Consider the following 25,761-nt stretch of genomic DNA (forward strand, 5'->3'; position numbering starts at 1 on the left):
CAGGCACCTAACACTACCTCTGCACATACCCAAAATTTCCCATTGTGGCAAAGCAGAGCAGGTCAATATACAGTACAATATCACCAAGGCAGACGCTGCACCTCCACTTTTTCCTCAAAATTTACCAGAAGAGGTTCAGTTATATTGACATGTTTAAGAAAGAAAGAAAAACAGGTGACTGCACGAACACACAGGTTTAAATTCCAAGTGATGTTCCCACACACTAACAAAGGGCAAGATCTCAGATGCAGTGCTGTTTACACCACTGCCTGCTAGCTAGTACTAGTTAAGTTGCATTGCCAAGTAGGAAAGTGTCTAACTGTCCTGAAATAAAAGGGGAATTAGAATAGTCTGCCATGATGATAGCAACATACTATCTAAAGTTTTGCCACTTCCATGATATAAATATTTTATATATTCTGAGTGAAAACATGCACTACAACTGTAGTATTGCATCTGTGGAATAACTGGTGACACTACCTACATTAAAAACTAGTTGTACACTAGTTGTATATACAGAGTCACCCCACCTCTAGCGTATATACTCTACCTGCATTTAAATGTGCCATTTTATGATTACATCAGTCACTCTCATAATTAAAACAATTTTGGTGGGACTTTCTTTAGTTTTAAAACAGAGAAAATAAAGGCCAAAGTAATTTCAAGTGCAGGGATTTTTTCTTTAAATGTGCTCCTCATCACAGCTTGGTACCAAATATGTTAGAAGGAATTTCTGACTTTTCTCTCCTTCAGGCCCATGAGATCAAGGCTGACTTACACTAGTGCATATTCATTTGCCATGTCTTCTGCTACTGGTCATGGTTAAGAGGTTTCCACTCCCTGGATACTTAACCCTATTCCTCTGACAGAGTTCTACTCGTCTCAGCTCTTCAACTGATTATTACAGAATGCAGTCACAGAATCACAGAATTTCTAGGTTGGAAGAGACCTCAAGATCATCAAGTCCAACCTCTGACCTAACACTAACAGTCGCCACTATACCATATCCCTAAGCTCTACATCTAAATCTGACTCTATAAAAAAGTCTAGTTAAAAATACGTATATATTAAAAAAGTAGATCAACTAGCAGAACTGAGATGACAGGAACTTTTGGAGAGAAGGTCATAACACATAGTTAGATCAGGTACCTCTTAAAGGACTGATTTGCCCCTCTCTCTTTGTCCTGAAACTAACTAGTCTTTGGGTGAACAAAAGCCTTTTTGTGCAGGGTTTGTATATTGCCTTCCTGCTTATGTTGACTGGGGCTCTCAGGTGCTATTGTGATAAAAATAATTATATAAATAAATAAAAAGAACATGAATTAATGGAAGATTTATATAATTCTTTGAAGTAAAGCTTACCTTGATTTTTTTCAGCCTAAATATTACTATATAGCCAAGCTCCTCTCCCTCAAAGCACTTGATGGATACATTTTGGAAGTAGTCATGAGCATCTGCCTAGAGCAGGGAGTTTTTTAAGTTTTACTAAACCCTTTCTGGGCTTTGGGTGCTATTGAGGCCTACAGGTATTAATAAAGATAATTTGATTTTCAGATAGATGCAATTTAACTGCTCACAATCCACTTGCTTCAGTCTGCCACGACAGCACAAATATTTTGAACATTTATAATGTTTGCAAATTTTCCAGTCTCCTCCTTTCCAAGACGATATTAATTAGCAGATACGGAAAAGCAGTAAAAATTCATACTTCTCAGGCCAGGCTGACTTCCCAATCAAAGCTAGTGTTGCTAATTGTCTTTGAAATTATTTATGTTTCACCAGTATCTGAAGGCCTCAGTGTAAAGCAGAGCTGGGTTGGCCTGGCATTACATAAAACTCAGAGACAAATTCTGTCTTGAAGTGCTTTCAGTCTAAGTAGGTAAAACAAACAAACCACATAAGAGGAATGCAAGGGCTGAAAATTGACTTGTCTAAGATCACACACTAAGTCAGGAATGCACTAGTCTCACTTGCATAACTATTACCAATAAAGTCAGCCATTATTTTTTCTTCAAAAGAAAAATCTATTCAGCATGATGGTCAGTTCCTGCCTCTGTCTCCACTGTAGAAAACAATTACCTGTGCCTATTAATTGTGACACTTGACAACTACAAGGACTTAAGAAGTTTTAATTGCTGGTTCTTTCCCACTGTGTAAAGAACTGAGGTTGAAAGTCTGATCTCTCTTTTGAGGGACTGTGTTGGCAAACGAGGTCGTGCTTGTTTCATATTTAACTGGCTCCCTATCCTCAGCACTATAGATGCTCAAATGCTTCAAAGACATGGCTATGATGTTCAGTAACAACTATGGCAGCATTCAAACAAACCTTGTACTCAGAAGAGCACAATACAAGAGGCTTCTTCTCAGAAATATCCCATTACATACACACTCATTTTCAACTGAGACTGAATTAGTCAAAACCTATTCAATGTACTTATGTTAACACTACAAATCCCTTTGGATTGCAAATCAGATCGGCAGAAACAGGAAGAAAAGGCTAGCTAAGACATTAGGAACAATTCAGGCATCCAAGCTCACAACAGTTATGACTCAATCTGGCTTGATTTCTGGTAGGCAGATTAAAATGCATTGTTTGTACCAAATAAAGCATGACTAACAGTATCCCCTTTGTCTGCCTCTTGCACCATGCTGCTGCTAGGAGACAATCCCCCCTACTGGTGACACACACAAAGAGACTTTACCTTCACTTTGCTGCTCTTACGGGATTTTATAGTGGGGCAAGTCTGGGTCCGGCGATGCAGAACTGTTCAAGTAGCTCTCTGCTTCCCTTTATCTGACCAAGTCCTAGGTCAGTATGGTGAGGTCATTGCTGGATTGTTTCTATTCTTCAAGTTCCTCTAATCCAACTATTTTATCTAAGAAATAGCAAAGTTTTCTTAGTAGTGCAGTTGATGAATTACATACTAAGGAATGCGACTCTAACCCCCCACATTAACTTTTTTTTTTTTTTTTTAATTTTGTTTTATTCTTAGAAGAGCTAACAAGGCTCGTTTCCTCACTGTAGGCCACATGGCCGTAGGAGTGCATTATCATTTCTTTGACCCACTGGGCAGGATGCTGTCATCTTTGTGAAACAATAGGGACATTCTTAATTTAGACTGAAAAGCAGCTTAATAGAAATTCAAGTGATGTAATTTGGGGGAAACAAACTCCCTTCTGTTTGTCTTGTTTCTGTATCCACTAGAAGGTCAAGAGAAAAATTTAAAAACATCTGTAGGTAACCACTGCATATATATTACACTCATTATTTTATATTATACTGCATATAATAAACGTAGCCTTTACTTCTGAGCCCAGCTTTAGTTCAGGTGAGATAAAAATACCAAAATGCTCAGAAAAGAAAAGTTACAGGTCTATGAGAACACAGAAATTAGATGCCTAGAAAACACCAGAAATGAAGTAATGCGTGGTGAAGGACCAAGCTATATCTTGAAGTAGGACTGAAAAACTTGGTTACCTACTTCAACTCCCAGTGGATTCTGAAGTCCCACTGGAAGCCTTTTCTTTTTCCTTATTCTTTCTATTTTAATGAGCTAGGGACTACATATATCAGGGCGCTACTGTATGGTGTAAAACTACCTGTATGTTTGTTCCTGGGACCAAAGAAACTGAATTCTTGCTGGACTCATCTTTGGGAAGACCTTCTTTTCCTAAGCCTCGTGTTGGTCCCTCCATTCCCACTCAATACAGAAAGCTGACAATTGTGCCACCTATCACCGCATTGCCTCACTACACCTCCTCCTAGGCCACCAAGTTTTAGCCTTTCTGGCTTCCAAAGTTCTATTTTAACAGGATCCACCTAATTCATTTTTTTCCCTACTTACGTTTCAGAAACTCAGACTGCAAGTACTCATCATTTAGGCAATGCAGAATGCCTCCAGCTGTAATGTAGCACACATAGACTACTTTAGAAAATGTAATTATTGGATTGGAGTTTTCATCACATCTCTGAAAACATAATCTCTTATAATTTGAGATCTTACTGTGCTACCACCTACTAACACACTGACTGAAGTCACTGAAGTGGAACTGCTCTTTAGTCTCACCATGATTAACACCTGCCACAGGAGATGTAAATTCCCTAGCAGCTGTAAGCTACCATTAGAGCAAGGTTGAATTTTCCTTTATTTTATTTTCCAATCAAATAATGAGGAAAAATAAGAAGCAGTAAAAGACACGAGAGGCAACATCATTTTCCACTTTCCCTTCTTCTTTTCCCCTTTCCCAAACACAAGAGATTTATTTTTCTTTCAGAATTTGCTTTTGAAACTTTAATTGCTGGTTGGCAAGTTTGTTACATTATTTTTTTCTCTTCCCATACTTTGTGTGGTCTATTACATTTATACTACCTTAACTACAAAGTCTACACCCTGCACCAATAGGTACTTCCTAAAATATCATTCCCACTTTATGAAATATTTCCTGTAGGTCTGAAGAGAACTGACTGACTGCATGATCCCAACAGCTTTTACTACCAAGCAGGGTAAGTACATAAAAATACTTTCTTTCTTGACATCATGTTTCCAAGCAGGCAATTCCACAACAGTTTTAATCAGTCATTCATGGTAAAGCATGTGGTGGAACTTAGGGTTGCCAACTCCCAAGTATTTAGGGGATTGTTTCTTCTCCACTTCACCTCTCCCATAACTCTCTCTACTGGGATCTCCAGGTTAACGCAGTTTACGCAAGATAACCTAAATTTCCTGCTGTGTTTCCAGTCCACATATTGCCAAAAATTGCCAGAAAATTTTGAGAACACAATGCTTAACACTTTGGTTGTTTTGTGATCTTCTTTATTTTGAAACTAACGTCCAGTTCTGGTGGAGGAATGGGTTGGGATATGTGGAAATACAAAAGTTTGTGCCCACACTGTAAAGAACCTTCTATCCATACTACAAAACATTATTCTAGATGATATCTTAAGGTATTGATTTGTTCTAGTCATAGACAGATCTTGATGCTTCTCAGCTGCTGCAAATAGAGTAAATGATGATATACAAACAGTAATGACATGCAAAGCAAATATTCAGCTGAATCCTTTTCTGGATTTGAGAGATCTACTTTTGTTATTGTGTCCTTAGTTTCTAATACTCCTAATTAGCAGCTGTCTCCAATCTTTTAATGAGCCTGTACTATCAGTGCTGAAGCCACATGCTGCTCAGATAGCCCTTCTCATTTTAATGGGAGTTAAATTGGGGTTTAACTTTTACTCCTCTCCCAGGTTTCTCAGCTGTGAATAATCCTCAGAGCTCAGGGCTTTTGTCAATACTCGTTACCTGTGCCTTGCTGCGAAATCGCTGCTACCTGTCCTAACATGTTCTTTGACTGGACCAGCTGACAACTGTCTAAAAGCAAAATGAAAGGCAGAACAACAACAAACTCTCCTAAGCTTAATTGTGTGGTGCTAAAAACAGGTTACATCATCAACTTTAATAATTTTCAGGGATTAATTAAAGGATAACATTTGCCGCAAAGGAGTTTAAGTGGCAATAAATAGCTTTTGTAGCTGATTAAATGCCAAAGCAAAACTGATCAAGGCAACTGATAATTAGAAAACTAATTTAGTGCCTTGAATAGATCCCCTCCATAGATGCAAGTCATAACGTGACAGACTAGCGGCAGAATAATGAAAAGCCGGAGCCTCCTTATCTGTGCAGAGCATGAAAATGCTACTCAGCCCCAAATTCAGGTTGATCCTCACCTTCCAAGAAGCAGACACTGACAAGATATAAATGAAAATAACGACTTCGCAGGGCCGTGGAGCCCCGGGAGAGCCCCACCATTTGCTGCCTGCTCCCGGAGGGTGTCTCTAAGCAGCGCTGAGGCGGTTCCTGCTGGAGGGTGGGCACCGCGTGCTGCTTAACGGCCTTCGGGATCGTTAACGGCCGCTAACGGTCGTCAACGGCCGCGTGCCGCCTGCCCTCTGAGCGCGCAGGGCCCGGCGAGCGTAGGCGCGGAGCTTCAAAGACAGGCGAGGGACAGCTGCTTGCGTGATTTTGAGGCCTTTTATCGTTCTTTCATTACTACTTCAAGCGCGAAGGTAGGAAGGCAGGCTGGCTGCCGCACCCTCGTGGCTGCTGCTGGGCCTCGGAAATGGTTTTGTGTGGGTTTTGGGGGTGTCTGAGCAGGTGCCAGAAGGTGCCATGTGCTAGCAGCTGCCTGCCCCTTGGGCTCTGGGGCCCCCAGGCTGGCCGGTGTCTGCCCCCGGCTGGCGGTGGTGTGCCTGGCTTCTTGCTGCGGGTCGGGGACGCTTTTCCTGCTTAAGGGGGAAGACCACAACGTGGTGGGCTCCTGTGCGCAAGGGCTTCAAATCTCTTCCGTGATGTTTCTCTTTCCTTGGTGCTTCAGTGGTGGCTTCAGGAGCTGTGGCCGTTACCCCATATTGGAGCCAAAATCACTGCCCGGGGTTCTTTGAAAGAATCTTTAGGGAATCAAATTAAACTGAGCTAGGAAGGATGGGTGATGGCAAATGCATCACATGTCCCTTGCTCTTCCCTGTAGTTCCTTGACAGCACACAAGCCCATATAAAGTGTTATGGTGGTGTTCTGTGGTGTGTTTTTTTTTTTTCCTCCACTCTTCCTGCTTTGTTCATTGACCTGATTTTCAGCTGATAAGTAATACGCACAGCCAAAGAGTGATGTAACTTGTGACTGCAGGAACACACAGTTCCGCATTTTATAAACAATAATTAACTACTGCTGACTGTACCAGCTGTGAGAAGCCTGAAATGCTGATCACATCTTGCGGCTTTTACCAGGGCAGCAGAGAAATCAGAAGTATCAACTTTGAATTCTGCCACACTGTCCTTTCTGCCTTGCAAATTAACTGATAATTTAACTGATAAGATGCTTAAGAGGGTGAGCATTAAATTAGTTCTAAACAAAGACTGGAGGGACTGACTGTTGGTTTGGCTAATGTGCACAATTCTCCTCTGTGCAGTCTGTTGTAAAGATAATTTTCTTGAATTGGGGTATGAGCAGTGTTTTGACTTTATGTACAGATAGGAACCTTATTTATATTAATAAAGGTCTCCAAAGCTCCAAAATGAACGTGAAATAGCACCTCAGTGCTTGCAGTATGGTCTACAAGATTGTTGTGTTTCGTGAGTGATGATAGAGGCACCAAGGATGAACAGTTGCAAGTGCCCTGGAGCATTTTATAATTTAGACTGCATGAGGGATGTGGGCAGCATGTACAAACAGATCAAAGGCTTTAGGCTTTTTCATAAAGCTGTAGTTATTTACAGAGTCAAAAGTTGATTTTGTTCCTAAATGACGCATTTCTGATTGAGATGAGATGATGAGATACAGGAATCAGAATGTGTTGCTTTCCATGAGTTAACATCTTCCTTCTCTGGCTATGGCAGAGATCATATACCATTTGACCAGTTAGATTTGAACATCTGCATGAAGTGTCCCCCTTTGCCTATCATTAGACTTTGCTACTTAAATTCTTTACTTCTAGGGCACTGGACTGTGATTGATAATTAAATTGCCATACATGCAGCATGAGTCTTATGAAATGGGGTCAGAATATGTAAATGTATCTGGAAAGAATAATATTTATTAAAAGAGAATAACATATAGAAACGGTAACAAAAAAACATACCACAGCTAACCTGTTGATTCAGGTACTGCTGGTATACTGGTAAGTATTTCTGTTTTCTTGGTGGAGTATCTAAGCAGCCAGTTCGCATAAACTATGAAATGTAATTACTCTGGCATGGGAAATCTCTGGCAGGTATTTACAGTGTAGCATCGTCCCTGAAAAAGCCCCTGGAATGAGAGTGTATTGGAGACACAGGCAGCATGTTCTGATAGCTTAGCTATTTCTGAGCCTCTGACTGAGCTGCAGGTTAGTTCAATTTACTATGATACGGGGACAGCCCTTTGGCAGGATGCAGTATATTATTAGTCTTCCTTTCTCCCTGTTTCAAAACTCCATGCCTCCCTACACTTCTTGCACTTCATGTACGTGAGTCTGAATGTATGGGTTTGAAGATGCTGTTCTCTGGATCTACTTCATTCTCTCTCCTCAAAAAGGAAATTGAGCAGTAAATATTTTCGTTTAGCATGTGGAATTCTCCTCTTAGCACTCAGCAAATCTTCATCTGAATTCTACTCAAGAAAAAAATACTGCAGGCCACCATATGTTGGTTGTTTACTTGCTAAGTTAATGTCAGACACCCAACACTGAGTTTTGTCAGCTGTCCATGTGATGTAGAGCTAGGAAAATAGTACAAGTTTTGAGTTCGTGACCTTTTTAAGGTTTGGTGGAATGAAAGGAAGGAGAATCTAACAAAGTTCCTAGATCCATGTTTGAGCTCCCTAGTGTTATCAGGCTTGGAGTAATTTGTTGCTTCCACTATTCTTTTATTCCATTTAAAGTATTCAGTAATTGGTGTGGTTTAGCATTAGAATTTGTATAGTCCTGTACATATTTAGATACTAAAATGGATTTTAAGTGGCAACTCTTTAGTCAGTGTAAATTGAGTCTTATCCCTGTTGCTTAAAGCTCTAGCTTTTTTCATCTCAGGATGTTCATTTACGTGAAAACTTCAGATCTTGAAAACCAGGCTTTCATCCTATTCAGCTGTACATTCCTCCTGTTTATTTTAATGAGGTCAGCGGTGCACCAGTCGTGATATTATGGTAGTTCCTCCTTAATCCTACTTGCTTTATAAGGTCTGTATTTCTTTTCTTCTTTTACAAAGTATGGCCCTAAGTCCTTACCACACCTCCTACTGCACAAAATCCAAGCCTTCCTCTGAACATAGATTCCCCTGCTCCTGCCTGCTTCTGGTACCAGTCTTTATAGCTTCTGAGTATCTCACTATCCTTATAAATCCATTGTGAGATTAAGTGATAGTATTCATTGTACCTTGGTCTTCCTCTGTGAAAGCAGTGAAAAGACAAGTCTTTATAATTTAGTTCCCTGCAGTGAAGTGTCAGAAAACTATTTTTATACTTACTGCCATGAAAATTAACAAGTTATCATTCAGAAAGACTTCAGTCTTAAGTGATGGGCCTCATAGTCTTAACTGCTTCCAACCACTTCCAATAGAGACTTCTGTTTACTGAAATTGTGCTTTGAGAGGTATAATGCACTTCACTTGCCTGAACATGAGCCAGCAGTGTGCCCAGGTGGCCAAGAAGGCCAATGGCATCCTGGCTTGTATCAGGAATAGTGTAGCCAGCAGGGCCAGGGAGGTGATTGTCCCCCTGTACTCTGCTCTGGTGAGGCCTCACCTTGAGTGCTGTGTTCAGCTTTGGGCCCCTCACTACAAGAAGGACATTGAGGCCCTGGAGCTTGTCCAGAGAAGGGCTACAAAGCTGGTGAAGGGCCTGGAACACAAGTCCTGTGAGAGCGGCTGAGGGAACTGGGGTTGTCTAGTCTGAAGAGGAGGCTCAGGGGAGACCTTACGGCTCTGTACAACTACCGGAAAGGAAGTTGTGGGGAGCTGGGCGTTGGCCTCTTCTCTCAGGTTACTAGTGATAGGACTAGAGAGAATGGCCCCAAGTTGCACCAGGGGATGGGTTAGGTTGGAAGTGAGGAGAAATTTCTTCTCAGAAAGCATAGTCAGACATTGGAACAGGTTTCCCAGGGAAGTGGTGGTGTCACCGTCCCTGGGGGTGTTCAAGGAAAGGTTGGACCTGGTGCTTAGGGACATGGCTTAGTGGGTGACATTGGTAGTAGGGTGATGGTTGGCTCAGATGATCTTGCTCTTTTCCAACCTTAATGATTCTATGATTCTTGAAAATTCATTTAAGTTGTAAGTACTGGATCTATAAAATATTTCACATCATTGTACTGATAGGTAAAGCAAAAGATTTCTAAGTGTTCAATATGCAGATGTTCATATGGGCTAGTTGTGCAGAGGCACTGCTGACTGGGTAAAATTTTAACTGAGATGTCAAGTTGCAAGTTTAGATCCCTTTGTGTACAAGAAGTAGAAAGTATTTCTTAAAACCTTTTGTTGTGAATTTTTTGTGATGGCAAGAGGAATAAAAATGTGAAGACAAACAATTTCAAGGTTCTTGTACTATGCCTTGTAAATAAATGCCCAGGTTTGTGTAATAAAATTACAGCTCTTTTTAGTAAGAGCTGGAAGTGTGTGCATTTGTGGAATTCATTATAGATCATAATGCTTTTGGTGTAAAAATGAGTTTATTGAAGCATTTGTGCTTTGGAAGCACCTTTTTTCTGACCCTGTACAAGGACAGATACAGTTCATAATTTTCTCATTGCATAGGACTATTGTGACTGAACAGTTGTAAATATCCAAACTTGAACAACTTATCACAGTATTTAAGCTATCAGAATGCTCATCATAATACTGAAACATTTTTCTTTAGAAAATGGAAATTCTATCAAAGATAAATTTAACAAAGATATTTCTAAGATTTTGATTGTTTTGTGTGAAGGTAAAGCTCTGAGGAAAATGCTCATGAAAGGAACATGTATTGGGCAAGGTTTTGGTAGCAGGAGGGCTGCAGGAGTGGCCTCTGTGAGCAGAGCCCAGGAGCTGCCCCATGCCCAAGGCTCAGCAGGTGGATGTGGCCTGAAGGAGGCCCATGCAGAGCCCATACAGTAGTAGGCCCCAGGCCTGTGGAGAGGAGCCTGTGCTGGAGGCCTGAAGCCAACTAATAGTTTCTGACAGAAATTCAAAGGTCCTGTTACTAGGGTCACTGGAAAAATTCTGATGAATATTTCCAGTAAGTGTGATTAGAGAGCTGACCTTGAAGTAAATCACTGATTTTAAATCACATGATTTAAAATATGAACTAATATTCAGTATAAACCATCTCCCTGCTTGATTTAGATAAAAGAAAAAACTACAACTTCCAAATTTTTGATTACAAAGTAACTTATTACCAGCCAAGTCAGTTACTGCTATGGTCCATAACTACTGAAAAATTGCCTTATGCCAAAGCTCTGTTTTAACACTGATGCCTACTTATATTAACACTTATGTAATTTGCAGTTCTTAAGCAAGTTAATCAAGTTGTATATATGTATTTCTATCTTGGAAGCTTTCTATCTTTCCTTACATGGCTTAAGTTGCCCTACTTCTAACAGAATTAGAACTTAGTGAGAAAGATGTCCCACCCAACATTCTTGTCTCTAAAACACAGAGGGATAGAGTTGACAGATGGACCACTTGGTGCATAAGGAGTTGTTTGTATGGTTGCATTCAGAGTGTTGCAGTCAATGGCTCAAAGTCCAGGTGGAAGCCAGTGATGAGTGGTGTCCCCCAGGGGCCTGCAGTTGGACTGGTATTATTTAATGTCTTTTGTGACATGGGCGGTGGCATTGCATGCGCCCTCAGTAACTTTGTGGCCAACACCAAGCTGTGTGGTGCACTCAACATGCTGAAGATAAGGAATGCTACCCAGAGGGACCTTGACAGACTTGAGAGGTGGGCTTATGTGAACCTTGTGAAATTCAACAAGGCCAAGTGCAAGGCCCCGCACCTGGGGCAGGGCAGTCCCAAACATGCTTACAGGCTGGGTGATGAGTGGATTGAGAGCAGCCCTGTGGAGGAGGACTTGACTTGGAGGTATTGGTGGATGAAAAACTGAATGTGGGCTGCCAATACGTGTTTGCAGTCCAGAAAAGCAGTTGTATCCTGGCTTGCATCAAAAGAAGTGTAGCTAGCAGGTTGAGTGAGGTGATTATTCTGCTCTCATGAGGCCCCAGCTAGAGTACTGCATCCAGGTTTGGGGCCCCCAACATAAGGACGTGGAACTGGATGGGCTTTAAGGTCCCTTCCAGCCCAAGCCCTTGTGCAGCTGTTTGGTGCTAAGAAGCTGACATCTTTGAAGCTTTCATTTCAGTGTATTTGTGGTGTAGCCTTGCTGAATACCCCTTTAACAGGCAGAGTGCAGTTAGAGGCATCCCAAAAGCATATTTCTTTCTTTAGTTTTATTGGAAATGAATTCAGTTCATACATTGTGAACCCTCTGCAGTGCAAACCAGATCATGGTAAGTGATATGCTTAGTTGGAAAGCATAGTTAAAGTCTTAGATTAGTACTCAGGTAACTAAAAATGTTTATAAATACACACTTTGTGCTCTGTTCCTGCTGGTGTCCATTTTGAAAATGTTAATTCATGGAGCACTTAAGGTCAGTAAGTACATACACCATCCTGAAACAGTTTGTTTTTTTCCCCCCTTTTCCTCCCTACCCCAGTTTTCCAGGTGTCTTTTTAATGTCATAACCAAGAGAGCCATCACTATGAGTATTATGGTTGCATAGCAACCTCAATGTGATAAATAATTAGTGTAAAGTAGTCCTTTGCTGTATTTTTTTTTTTTTTTACAACAAGAATACTGTGGGAACCCAACTGTTTACTACTACACTAACTAATGAAGTCTTGGAGAAAAACATGCAGTGTTTTATGACTAAACAAGAGTCAAATAACCTTATTACTTCTGGGCAATACCATGACATTATTGTACCAAGTTATCTTAAAGTACCAAGTATTCAAGCATTATAATTTCTCTGCTTATAGAACACCAAGCCCCATCCTGTCTCTCCTCCTTGGCTAATTAGAGCTGAAAGCACAACAAATATTTTATGTATGAAGGTAGCACACAGTTAAAATTAATATAATGCCATAGTTTCCAAAAGCCTTAAAATGCCTATTCAGCTACAATGAAAAAGTCATCTGTACAGAAACAAAACCCTAAACATGCACATACACAACATACAAGTTATATATTCCTAGTTTTATTTTCATGGAATGCTAATTTAGTTACAGTATGGCAGTTCATAACTACTGAAATGTGACATTAATTCATCTCCAATGCTGCAGAACAGTTTTGATTTTTATATATTGTTTTAAAACAATCTTATTTTACATAGTTGAGGTCTCTGGTGGTTTTTAAGCTCTGATGCTTAAGCACACAGCAAGCTACAAACCTTAGGTTTTATATTTATACATATAGTCTATGTATTCAGACAACTGCTGTAAGTTATCTATAATTAAATATTTATAAAAGTGCATATATTGGTACATATGCACATCTAGAAATACACTTTTGCTACTGCCTCCCTTTTATAAAAAGCTGCTTAACATACAGCCATATTATTTTCACTCACTGCTATAAGTCTTCTACTATCTTTATTACGTGATTTTAACTATTCAATTCCCTCAAACCGAATGTAGGTATTTCTATGTATGTTTTCCTAAAGAAAAAAAATCTGCCCTATTCCTGTGATAAGTTTTTAATCATGCATCAATTTAGTAAACAGTCACTTTAGCATGGATTTTAGAATCCTAGACAGTGTAAAATCTACTTCTGGAAAATGTTTGTATATTTAATTTCTTTTTAGTTACAAAAAAATATATAGGATTGAAACATACTGAATACGTGCATTTCTCAAAGCGGCTATGTTCTAGCCTTATAGATAAATTAAAAAAGCACACCCCTGCTAACAGGATGCAAATATGGCCTCAAATAGACCATTACCTGTATTTAGTATAGCTCATTACATTAAAAAGTTCAAGTCAGCTGTTCTCTCAAGATGGTGTCAAAAGACTGAAGAGTTTTTATACTCAAATATACAAAGGTGGGTGCACACACCTAGCGCCATTCAATTACTGAATACTTTCAAGGCTTCTAGGCTTTGCCTCTGGTGATACAAGTCCTGAAATGATCTGAATGAAAGTTTAAGTTGAAATATTTTTTAATACATCATAAAAGCAAGTTGTGTTTAAAAGAAAAATGTACACTGAACAACCTGAAGTAATCACTTGAAACAACTGTACAGAACTATTACAGATACAGAAAGAAAAAATGGTGGACTTACTTCAAACAGAAGTAATGCTTGTTAACATATGTAAAAACCTGCTTTGTTTTATTCTTCTACCAAGTAAGAATTTGCAGCCATTCAGAACAAGTAAAATTCAAACCACCTTGCAATGGTTACATTTAAAGTTCTTTTATACAGTGCAAATGTTTAAGACAGAATAACTCCCCAGTGAAACAGGTGACACTATTCAGTGCCAGTCTTTTGAAAATTCTTTCAATAAATCTATTTACACATTAAGCTAAAGGTTCACTATATATGCTTTGAAGTTTGCTGAATATCAGCAGAAAAATATGTGAACTAGCAGCAGTTGTATTACAAATATATGATGGTTACTTTAATGAATGCATAAAGTTTTCAAGACTGTATTCAGTATCATACTGTTCTTGATCCCATAGTTCTCCAAGGTTTTCGAGTACTGATTTCATTGATGCTTTCCCAGAAGAGGTAGAGGTATCAGCTTTTTCAGTTTTTCCATCCTTCAAAAAAAAAAAAAAAACCACAATCAATATAGATAAGATTTATTTCAGAAACATTTACTGATTGTGACCATATATTCCTAATTTTCCCTTTACAAGTAATTCTTACAAAATTGTTTAAGTCTGATTTGAAACATTCCACCTCCCTTACTCCTCTTTTTCAGAGAGCTAACTTCTATTCATCATTCTACTTCAGATGTTCATTTGGTTAACTTTTACATTTCAAAGCAAACCTCTTCCCCAGGCATTCTCTGGTTTTGGTAGCTATTTGTAAAAATGGCTCTCTACCTTGTCAAGAGTGAACAGATCAAGAAGCTGTTCTGTTCCCATGCTCTGTAGGCTTGCATTTTCTTGGCTGATTACTGTATTCGCAATATTCATTTTGAATTTCTGGAGACCCATAATCTTCTCCTCCAGAGTTCCCCTGGTTATCAGGCGATATACATTAACAACACGTTTCTGAAAGGGGAAAAAGAAAAGGTAAAAAAAAAAAAAAATAGTATCTTGGATATTTAAGAAAGCATAACCTTTTTATCTATGTGTCACAGATGGCCTGGAAACAGTTTGGCTTAGATTTACCCTTCAGTAATTGTACTTTCAAATTTGACTGATGTTAGGTGAAAAGAATGAGTATGAAGCTATACCAGTGGAAGCATTTGCAATTATGTCTGTGCTCAGGAACTTCATTATTTGCTGTTCTTTACAGCTATAGAGACTGTAACACCAGTCACTCTTTCCCTGTACAGGCATCAGAGAATAGTCCTTTGGATCTTCCCTTTACTTCCTTGTCTTCATTGCATCTTTCTCCGCCTTGAGGGATGATTCTGCCCTGGCCTCCTCTCAGCAGCACAGGAAGTACAGTAGAGAAGGGGGCATACCACACTGGGGATGAGATGAGAAAGTAGACCCTTTGACATCTGACATACTTGCAAGAAGACCATATGAACAAATACTAGGTTGAAACCAGAGATCACTTGTGTTATATGCTACACCTTATCCAAATCTGAAGAAAGAAGGGTTCAGTAAGAGAAAATGTATGGGAAATAAAGAGTTGTTCACCTGCCCAATGCGGTGCGCCCGGTCCATGGCTTGCAGGTCTCTCATTGGGTTCCAGTCATGTTCCACAAACACTACTGTATCTGCCCCTGTCAAGTTAAGTCCCAATCCACCGACATGAGTGGTGAGCAACAGAACATCAATAGATGGGTCATTATTAAACCTGTATGTAAAAATAAGGAAGTTAAGCATGGTGAAATTAAATAATAGAATTACGAACCTTAACTGTTTAAAGTTCCCTTGTATTCAGTGGTAGCTGATCTAATACTGAATAAGTAATATAAAAACATTAAGTAGTTTATTACTAATTAAGTTCTAAATGAAAAAATAAAGCTGACAGGTTTAGTGGTTGAAAAACCACAAAAGCTGTAATACTGTTCTTGTTCAGATTATTATACTGCCATTATTCTGCACCAACCCATCATCGCCATCTCCTCCACGTTCTCAGACACTTGAGTGTTCTTATTTCTTCTGGCAGCACGCTTAGATTTTTCTCTCATTTTTACTTCAGCAAAAGTTATGCTTCTAAGGATCCAAGCATATGCTTCAAGAGCCATGGTAAGCATGTAGTACAAAATAGCTCTAATGTTGCTATATACCAAGTCTTTTACGGGTCCTCCTCCAACAAGGAGTAGATTATCTTACAGTTAAGATGCTCTAATTTAACCAAGGTCTACAGAGACAAAAAAAGGTCTCCAAGAACAAAAGACTATAAAACAAAGCTGTAATCATCTCCAGGATCAGCATGATATACACAAAGGATAACGTAGAACACCGAGGTGATTCACAAGTTAATGCATTTGTTTTTAATATAAACCTCTTCATATGCCAGTTGTCACAAGTATACCACATACTCCTGTATTGTCTGCAATTACAGCCTTTACTATTAAAGTAATAGAGGAAGAGCAAATATTAGCACTCTTATTCTTGATCAGAATCAACTTTAAGATCTGTTTTTAAAACGTCATCTAATTATTTTCCAAAATAGGTAATACTTCAGTTCTGATGCAGTCTCTTGCTATTAACCTAAGCTTTCACTTGTGGAAATACTGTATTTATTAAGTAAATTAGGCAGTGATGACCTGACAGTGTAATACAAAAATCAGTCACAGGCTTGCTAAACTTCAGTATTTCTATATATACAAAGGGTCCCACGGGCAAGAACAACTTTGTACCACAAACAATATAACTCATGTCAATTGTCTTTCCATTGATCATGAACAGATACGCTTACCGTGAAACAATGGAATGCCTCTGGCCAGCAGGTATGCTACCATCTAGTCGTAAATAAGTAACTGAAGGTAACTGAGGTCTGAGAAGGTCATGCTCCACTATATCCAGCATGCTCTTAAGTTGACAGAAGATAAGTATTCTGTGCTGGGCCACAACAGCTTCTGTACCACTCTCTGAAGATCCACCATTCCCCAAACCACAGTCTAGCAGCAGCTTTAAGTAAAAGAGCATTAAATTAAGGTATATCAAAGTGACAGTAGATCCCATGTAAATACTGACATGGATGGACTACCAAAAGTATAAGAGAAACCCAGTCAATTATAGAAACAAGTCTGTAAATGACAGCCACTCAAATGACATAGGGGACGGTTGGGCTGTGGAGTCAGACTATGACAAATTTTCAAGAGTCAACAGAATATTAATTTTCTTCATTTTGTTTTATTTACAGTAGAATTTAAGTCTTTATCATCATCTAATTTTGTCAAGTTAATAGTCTCCTGTATAACATATATAGAGAAAATGCTACTCCTTGCTCTCACATTGCAGGAAGAAACAGAATAAAAGTATGGTTTCCAACAAGGCAGCAAAAATTATGTAAGCCTCATTGCTTTGAAACAAGTTTGCCCTTTCTGTTCTACCTCTCGTTCTGAGTTTCCATGGCTAAACAGAAAAATAGGGCATAAACCTTAAAGGAAATCCTTGTACTTTATTTCATCTGCTACTTAACTCATGTTTTATCAGTTTTCAAATTGGTGGAGTCAAACAAAACACCATGCCGTAACATCAATAGAAGCATATTAAGGCACAATGTGGAAGTCTACCTACTTGTTTTAAAGCAGACAACTTAGGTGCATGTTGGATATCTCGAAGGGATGAATTATGAGCTGCAAGCTGATCTGTAATTCTTTTATATTCTGGATGCTGGGTTGTTAACACTAGTGCTGGATGGTTGCATAGCTTTCGTAAATATTGCAATGCCTTTGATTATTAAAGAAATAATAAGAAACTGTTAGCAACAGAATAGTTACAGATAAGTATTGAAGCTACCTGGCCACATTCCACAAATTAGACTTTAAGGTATATTTTCATTCAATTAAAGTCACACCTTTAGATTAAGAAAACCTGTTAAGACACTAAAATATAATTTAAGCATAATAGCTATATATCATTACTGAGGCAAACAAATCCAAAATTCTAAATATTTTTATTAGACTGTATGGCCACAGTTGTCTAAGTTAACTATTATTATTTTCAGTTTTAGTTAAACACAGAAATATAATTACCATAAATAAGTGAATGAGTTAGTCAAAAATACTCAAAGTGTACCTGAAATACATGGCCTGTAGCTTTAAGCTTTGGTTTTTCAGTTTCTTCACTCATTGAAATTGAAGAAACTGTTTCATCAATATCACATTTGGCACGAGACTTGGCAAAGTCTTCGTAAAGCTGAACCTGTAAACCAGACCCCAGACAGAAGAATGAGTATGCATTTCCCCCTCCCCAAGAGGGATAAGATGAACAGTCAATTTTCAAATTTAATTTCAAGTTCAGGTCATGAATTTGCAGAAAACCAGAAACGTAGTTTATATGCAAAGCAAAATCATCATTAACAGTGTAATCACTTGTAAGTTACTTTCTTTCAACTTGGAAAGTGTTCCTTAAGAAAAATCTACAGGTGCCTGTGAGTTGTTCTTGTAGAACTATGACAGAAATTAAGCTAAAGAAATATTCTACTGGACTGAACTTAGTTTTCAGCATGTGCTACTACTATTTTTTTTTTGTATTGTAGCACCAGAGAATGTTAGATGTTATATCAAATTGACACAGGAATACAGAACTGCAAGGAGTTCCTTTCTGGTCTTGTATCTGTGCTAAAAAAAAACCAAAGCTTCTAACCACTTTTTAAACATACCTGTAAAGGACTGAGAATACAGTAATAATCTTGAATAATTTTGGGTGGAAGATCTTGCAGAACATCCTCTTTCATTCTCCTTAGCAGGAATGGCAGAACTTGGCGATGCAATGCTTCCATTGCAAGAACCCCTAAGTGAAGGGAACAGAAGCAGTAAGCATTGTAGAAAATACTTCCAAACATTCAGCACAAAAGAAACCCTTTTGTTGGAACTGGCTACACTTTCTCTTTTTGTTAGCAGTTCTCATTTACAAATACAAGAAAACCAGGATTTAATATTTGATTCTTACCAGCCTCTTGTTCACGACTGGAGCTTCGGGCATCTCTACTTGCCAATATTGGTTTGCCATAACGAGCTGCAAATTGGCGTTCAGTACCCAAAAATCCTGGCATAAGGAAGTCAAACAATGACCACAACTCTAAGACGTTGTTCTGAACATAAAAGAAACATTTGTTAAATTCTTTTCAAATGTAATGAATTGTTCCAAATTATCAGGAACGTTTCAATAAATATTTAACACTGCTAGAAGACTAAATGTAACACCTCAACACAATTTTGAACTGCTTAAAACCTGGGGTATTTTTCATCAGCCTAAGTCATATACTGTTTAACACCTAAATGGACTTTCTACTGTCTGATGTCTTAAGCCACACCCTGAATTCTTCTGGGCAACAAAACCCAGGAGATGCCAGTGGTCTTAGTCCTGGATGGGACAGATACTCCAGAGACAAATCGTTAAGACAGTGCTCAAAATCTAGCTCAAAATGTAGTTCTTAAAGTTTCCTGCTAATTTCACCAGAGGCATAACAAAATGCTCTCTCCCCTTTCCTGCCTAGTACTTTAAAAGTGGTAGTCTTTTTGCAAACTTTTGAGCCCCGTAATACCATGGATCCTGCACCCATTCGCCCCAGTATATGGACATACTGGGAAAGGAAAAAGATTGAGTTTCAAGCAGTTAGTAATTAAAAGCTTATTTTACAATGTTTACTTGGAACAGGACAACTCTGATTAGCAGCACAATAAAACGGAATGCAAAATAGATCCTCCTTCTTGTTTCTACTACTCACCCAGCTCCCTAGAAAAAAAGGATAGCAGTTACCTGGATTGGCGTCCCAGAAAGAATTATCCTGTAATTGGCAGTCAGCTGTTTTACTGCTTTTGATAGTTTTGTTTTTCCATTTTTTATTACATGGCCTTCATCAAGAATGCAGTAATTAAACTTAATATTTCTAGAAAATAAGAACATAGACTTAAGTAGCATAGCTTAAAGTTTTAAGCTATTAAAAACCTCAGAAAACAAACCAATTCTTACCTGAAGAAATCAATGTCATTTCTCACAACATCGTATGAAGCCACTATGAGATTGTGTCTTTTCACCTGGTGTTGTAATCTTAACAAAAAAGAAGTCATAACTGAAGCATTCCTTACATACATCTTATATTGCAGCCTTTAAAAGTACTGTCACAAGTTTTACCATGCCCACAAACCTTGCCTTTTCAGTTGTAAAGTGAATTACAAAACTGTGTGATATCTTACTATATACTATGCCTAAGTCATAACTGCAAAGTGCAAAATGTCTTACCTTGCTCTCTCAGTAGGAGGTCCTGTATAGTGCAGAGGATTAAGATATTCCTTGGAGCAAAACTTTCCCACTTCATCCACCCAGTGTCCTGTGAGTGTAGGAGGACACACCACCAAGGAGGGAAGAGGAACACTGTCCACCAGTTTTGTTCTTGCATATTCTTGAGCCCTTTAAGAACATCAAAACCAAAGCATGTGTTTGTTTTGGTGTTTGCTTTCTGTAGTTGTCTGTGGGGTGGTGGTCACAAAATAGCTGAAGTTGGAAGGGACCTCTAGGGGTCATCTGCTCTAATCCCCCTGCTCGAAGAGGGCCACCTACACTTGTTTAGATGTAGAGCTTAGGGATATGGTTTAGTGGAAGATTTGTTAGCGTTAGGTAGGAGATTGGACTCGGTGATCTTGGAGGTCTCTTCCAACCTAGACTATTCTGTGATTCTGTTTGCCCAGGACCACGTCCCGAATCATAACCAAAGGTAAAACTTGCTGTTAAAGTCCTTAAGATAGAACATTCATTTAAGCTTACCTGAGGCAGTGATCCCCTGCTAGAATACAAATGGACTGTAAAGTTTTTCCTAAGCCCATATCATCACAAAGAATTCCATGAAGTTTGTATTTATTGAGAAACGCCAACCAGTTAACTCCATCCTGAAATTAGAGAATAAAGAAGTGCCTCAGAATTAACAAGTAGCTCTTTTGGCTAGCTGAACTTCAAACAGTGTGTTCTATCATCTGTTACTGCCAAGTTATGAGTCATTTCCCTACCCCACATCCTTCATATATGAATACAAACTCCCAAAGTACAACTTGGTGTTGCACCAGAGTCTGTAATTTAAAAAAAAAAAAAAAAAAAAAAAAAGGATCGTCATAAATACATCTGTTACATCCTGTTCACTCATATCAGAGAATAAAGGTAGAAACATAAACAAGGAGGCCTGGCTTTGCAGTGGTGAGCTACCACAGGCAACCTAAGCAAGGCAGAGCCCATTGGCCATTCCCTGAGAAAAATTAAGAGAATCAAAAGAGGGAAAAAATAATTGAAGAAATGAAATTGAATGTGTTACTTTAATTTGATCTTCCTTACCCAAGAGTCTAATACGTACATTGTTCAGACAATAAAAAACAAACAGAACACAGACAAAAACAATGCACACCCCCAAGCAAAACGCCCAAATGACTCCCACCCTTCCATAAAATCCCATCAGACCAGAACTTACTGATCTTTTAAAATAAAAGTATAAGCTGTTACCTGCTGGTATTTTCTGAGCTCTGCTTTGATTGGTACTGGAATTTTATAATTTTCCAGTTTTTTTCCATCCAGTAATTGTTCCAAAAAGTGGCGTTCTTTAGCTTTCATTCGTATTAATTCTTCAGACATGTTTGGTGGATCTGGTATACCAGCCTAAAATAGTATTTTCAAAGCAGCAATGTTACGGCTACAATACTTAGATGATAAGAAATGAAACCTCATCCTAGATTAGACATTTTAAATAGATGGCAAAGATATGCAATCTTCTCAACTGTATAAATCCGTATTCTGTGCTATACCTGTTTGATTCCTTGCAGATCAACTCATCCAGAGTTGTATGCACAGCACAAATTGCCCTCCAACAGGCACAATGAAAAGCTTATATAAGCTTGCAAAGAAGAGGGGAAATCCTGGTCATGCTTGTAAGACTTTACAAAGACTGAGCTATTGTTCCTCTAACTGGGCAGTTTCTCTGGCTGGAGAATCTTTTGACACCTACTCCTTAGCCACAAGCTACTATCCAAAGTTAGATGTATTTCTCCGACAGATCTTAGTGGAATTACATTTAAAATGATACTTAAGTCTGTAGGACAAATTCAAACAGATGCAAACCGTAAAGAAAAAGAAAGTCCTAAAACCCCCCAGGTATGGAGCAGCAGACCATGACTTCCTAGGTATTTCCCATACCAGGCCAGAAGCCCAAAGAAAGTATTAGTGGATAGTGAGTACGCTTAGCAGGCATTCTTTCTTGTTAATAATACAATAGCAAAAGAGGCATTGATGTGTTCATCAGCACATCTCTAATCCCAGTTTTCTGGGCCACCTCCATTTTGAGGAATGTGAAACTCAAATAGAAACTAGAAATAGTAACTCAAGTTACTATTGCTTAGGGAGAGCTCCTGGCTGAGAAGAAAACCTCAGGTCTATCACATAATTCTACCATGTGTATGTTTAATAAAGGAAGAGGAAACTAACCCAGATTACATATGCTAGAAGCATTCTAACAAGGTATTTAAGTACATACACACAGACAACAGCCTACTTCTTTAAGTGCTCCTCCTACCCTCCCTTTTAAAAGAATTATGTCTTAAGTGTGAATACCATGCCAGATCATTTGGTTCAAATAGATTGTCAACTTGCAGCTGCTCACTAAAAATATGGAGGTCAGATTAAGCTGAACGATTTGTATAATAATCCTTCTCTCACTCATATTTAATTCTGGCTGAATAGAATGAATAATGAAATTGAGAATAAAAATACAGAAAACCGAGCACAGGTAAGTTCTCTCAATTCATTTATTGCAAATTCTTTTCTGTTCTACTCAATTAGAAATAAATATGACAATACAAATTATAAACTCCCAATTATATTCAGACCTGCAGTACCTTTACTTATCTATTATCTGAAGTAAGGTCTTGCATTTTTAAAAACAAAGTTTTTAACTATGGAGAAAAAAACATGAACTATCATACAAACGTATGTAAGCAGATGTTAAAACAAGTGTTCTACATTTTTAAGAGATGCTCAGTAAAGAATGGTAAAATAGCTTTAAAAAAATGCAAGCTACATATCCCACAGAACTGTATTTAGATGCGTATGAAGAAAAGCACTGGTGTGAATGGCACTGGAATGAACAGCAGCATGCCAGTCAGATTGTTCACCTTGCATTTGCTTCTGCTGTTCTCACTTTCAACTTAAACATTTTAGTGTAAGCATATGGAAAGTGCTTCATTTAAGGCAGGTTGCTAATTATCAGATTCTAAGGTTCTATTACACTACATTAAAAAAAAAAATCAAGATAGTAGCAGATACTAAATCAAGTAAACTGGCTTTTTTTCAGTTTAAAACATGCAAATGAATTCTGAACTGTGTTCTGTTACCATCTGGTGGTGAAAATAAGTTACTTGGAAGACAAAGTCTTTGAAGTGCAGTACTAAGTGTCTGATGCATGCATCTCGGAGGAAGAGTGAAAAAGAAACAAATCTGTACTGATTAAACACAACTGGATCATATATTTAGCATTCTACCAAAAGCTGGAGGTTGTGACTTTTGATTTTAAAAGAGCTAGGAATAAGTAACTGTACTCATCTCTAGACTATTCCTATTACTGCTATTTATTTTCTCTGTTTAAATCAGAGTATTGTTTTGTACGTGTTTCTTGACTATAAACAAACATACCTTTTTATTTTAACATTAATTTAGAAAATTGTTCATAAAGGGTCCAGTTTTACTCATTTTACATTATAAAGAATACATTGTCAGTTACCTGATATGGACTGAATGTGTATAAAGACAATGTTTACTCAACATGTAACAAACCAGAAACTTGGGCTTTGTGGCTGGTAGAAAAGGGGAGACAAAACAGTTCACATACTCCGTATACTTACAACTTCAGCTTACCTCAAGAGGCATTAGTCTAATTAGTGTTGCAAAGCACTGAGTAGCCATGAAACGTACGCTGTCTGTCTGATCACTCATTCTACCCAGAACTGGAACCACCAGAAGAACGATGTATGGAACAATACCTACATCCAGCTGTTCCATTACACCTGGATCAGCTATTAAGGAAATAGTTACTACCAGTTCAGGACTGTCTGACATCATTACACACCTGGCAGATTTCACACACAATAGATACAAGTCATTAATACATTACTCTAAACAAGATTTGTACTAACAAAGAAATGAAAAAATAAAATTGTCTGATCTACCCCAGTTAGATTTAGGGCCAGCCCAGTGAATTCCTCTGCTGACCTCAGTGCACTTTGGTGGCAGTAAATATTAACTTTATTGTTTTTCAGTTTTAGTGGTTTTCAGTTTAATTCATTCTTTAGCTTGTTCTCAGAGTGTAACATGGAAATAAGATACTGAATTGCTTCCACTAAAACTTCGCTTTTTTTTCCACATCAAGAAGAAAGGCATTGGAATTAAGTTTCTTATATTTGTTGTCTACAGGAGGAAAACAGCTTAACATTTTACCTTATTCCTTTTCCCATTATTTTTAGACAACAGCTTTTGCTCCCCACAAAATGCAACTGAAAAGAGTCTTTTGCATTTTTGAATACTCAAGCAAGGATACATGCAAGTGCTTCAATTGCACCTTCTTGTTTGGTGTTGTCATCTATTGCTCCCAGCCACGGTAGAACTTGCTCTAGAAAGATATTCATTGTTTCCATGGTAGCTATTTTGCTCATAACACCTACACAACGAGCAGCCATGTGTCTCACTGCAGTGCTGGGATGTTGAAGGCACATATAAAGATGAGGCAAGTGCTGAATTAACTGAATAGAAGGTGGGGGGAAAAGTTACTATGAGCTATTAGCAAATTACTGAATTATTCCAAAAGTAAACAGTTTCTTTAATCATTGTTGTTTCCCAAAGAATGGTTAAGATGGCTCCTTCACATGATCTCATTTTCAGAATTGAAAAATTATTTCAGAAGAAAAACTGAACTTTATTCCAGCTTGCAAGTTTGTCCTAGGCTGGTCCCATTTAAGTTTAGACAGATCAGTAATCTACGTTGCCAGTCTTATTAACTCTGGGTGACAAGAAAGGCACCCAGAAGGAAATTTCCATCGTCCCAAAGGGATACATCTGTATACAGTTTTATTTAAAGCAACACAAATACGTTCTTATGACAGATGTCTTAAATAGATGGTCCAGTTCTTCCTAGTCATGCAGTCCCTAAGTATTAGCCTCACTGAACCACTTTAACCTTTAACCTCTAGAAAGATGAGGCCAAATACCTATTCTGCTCAGAAAGACCTCACAGGGGATAAACAAGGGTAAAAATATAACAGTATAGAGTGAGCAAAGAATAATGGTACCTTCCAATATTTCTTCCTGTACTCCAGCAATTTATTGGTAGGGACATAAACATCTCTTAGCCAAGAGATGTTTAATTCATCTTAGCCAAGAGATGTTTAATATCCTAAGAGACTATGGCTTTTATTTTTTTTTTATATCTTTAAGGAGAGTGGCGGGGATGAATCTAAATATACTATTAGCATCTCCAAAAACAATCTCCACATTAACTACACATAGTTACATATAAGTCTATGGAGATAATCAGATATATATTTCTATGCCATATGCCAATTACATTTATAATCCCTTCATTATTTTATTAAAAATAGGTAAGAATCATTCTATATGAATTTTCTCCATCTACTCAATTTTAGAGCCATTCCTTATTCCCATCCTTCCCCATCATATCCTTCTCAGAGTCCTGGCCTACTTATTTCCTGCATGGGAGCTTTTCCATATATTGAACTCAAATGCACACTAAGTAAGTTTGCAGGTATTAAATTAGGAGAAGCTACTGACTCCCTCAAGGGTAGAGAGGCCTGGCAGAGATATCCTGACAAATCAGAGGGCTGGGCAATCACCAACCACATGAAGATCAACAAGAGCAAG

At 38.3% G+C, this 25,761-nt stretch overlaps 1 protein-coding gene across 1 annotated transcript in view; it reads right to left on the bottom strand.

The window, feature by feature from the left end:
* Positions 1–11,932: 11,932 nt before the first annotated feature.
* The window catches only part of BTAF1 (B-TFIID TATA-box binding protein associated factor 1), a 47,785-nt gene continuing 33,956 nt past the window's right edge, over positions 11,933–25,761 (bottom strand). Inside the window, exons 24-38 of the mRNA XM_035329915.1 lie at positions 24,425–24,626; positions 23,746–23,894; positions 21,346–21,498; positions 20,623–20,744; positions 20,101–20,268; positions 19,831–19,908; positions 19,618–19,747; positions 18,808–18,949; positions 18,518–18,648; positions 17,932–18,057; positions 17,431–17,583; positions 16,607–16,818; positions 15,376–15,535; positions 14,605–14,775; positions 11,933–14,316 (exon numbers count right to left, since the gene is read on the bottom strand). Coding sequence (XP_035185806.1) covers positions 14,170–14,316; positions 14,605–14,775; positions 15,376–15,535; positions 16,607–16,818; positions 17,431–17,583; positions 17,932–18,057; positions 18,518–18,648; positions 18,808–18,949; positions 19,618–19,747; positions 19,831–19,908; positions 20,101–20,268; positions 20,623–20,744; positions 21,346–21,498; positions 23,746–23,894; positions 24,425–24,626 — 2,244 coding nt within the window. The 3' untranslated portion in view covers positions 11,933–14,169. The remainder of the gene's footprint in view (positions 14,317–14,604; positions 14,776–15,375; positions 15,536–16,606; positions 16,819–17,430; positions 17,584–17,931; positions 18,058–18,517; positions 18,649–18,807; positions 18,950–19,617; positions 19,748–19,830; positions 19,909–20,100; positions 20,269–20,622; positions 20,745–21,345; positions 21,499–23,745; positions 23,895–24,424; positions 24,627–25,761) is intronic.

The sequence above is a fragment of the Oxyura jamaicensis genome, chromosome 6 (assembly GCF_011077185.1).
Source record: "Oxyura jamaicensis isolate SHBP4307 breed ruddy duck chromosome 6, BPBGC_Ojam_1.0, whole genome shotgun sequence".
In the NCBI taxonomy this organism is placed as follows: Eukaryota; Metazoa; Chordata; class Aves; order Anseriformes; family Anatidae; genus Oxyura; species Oxyura jamaicensis.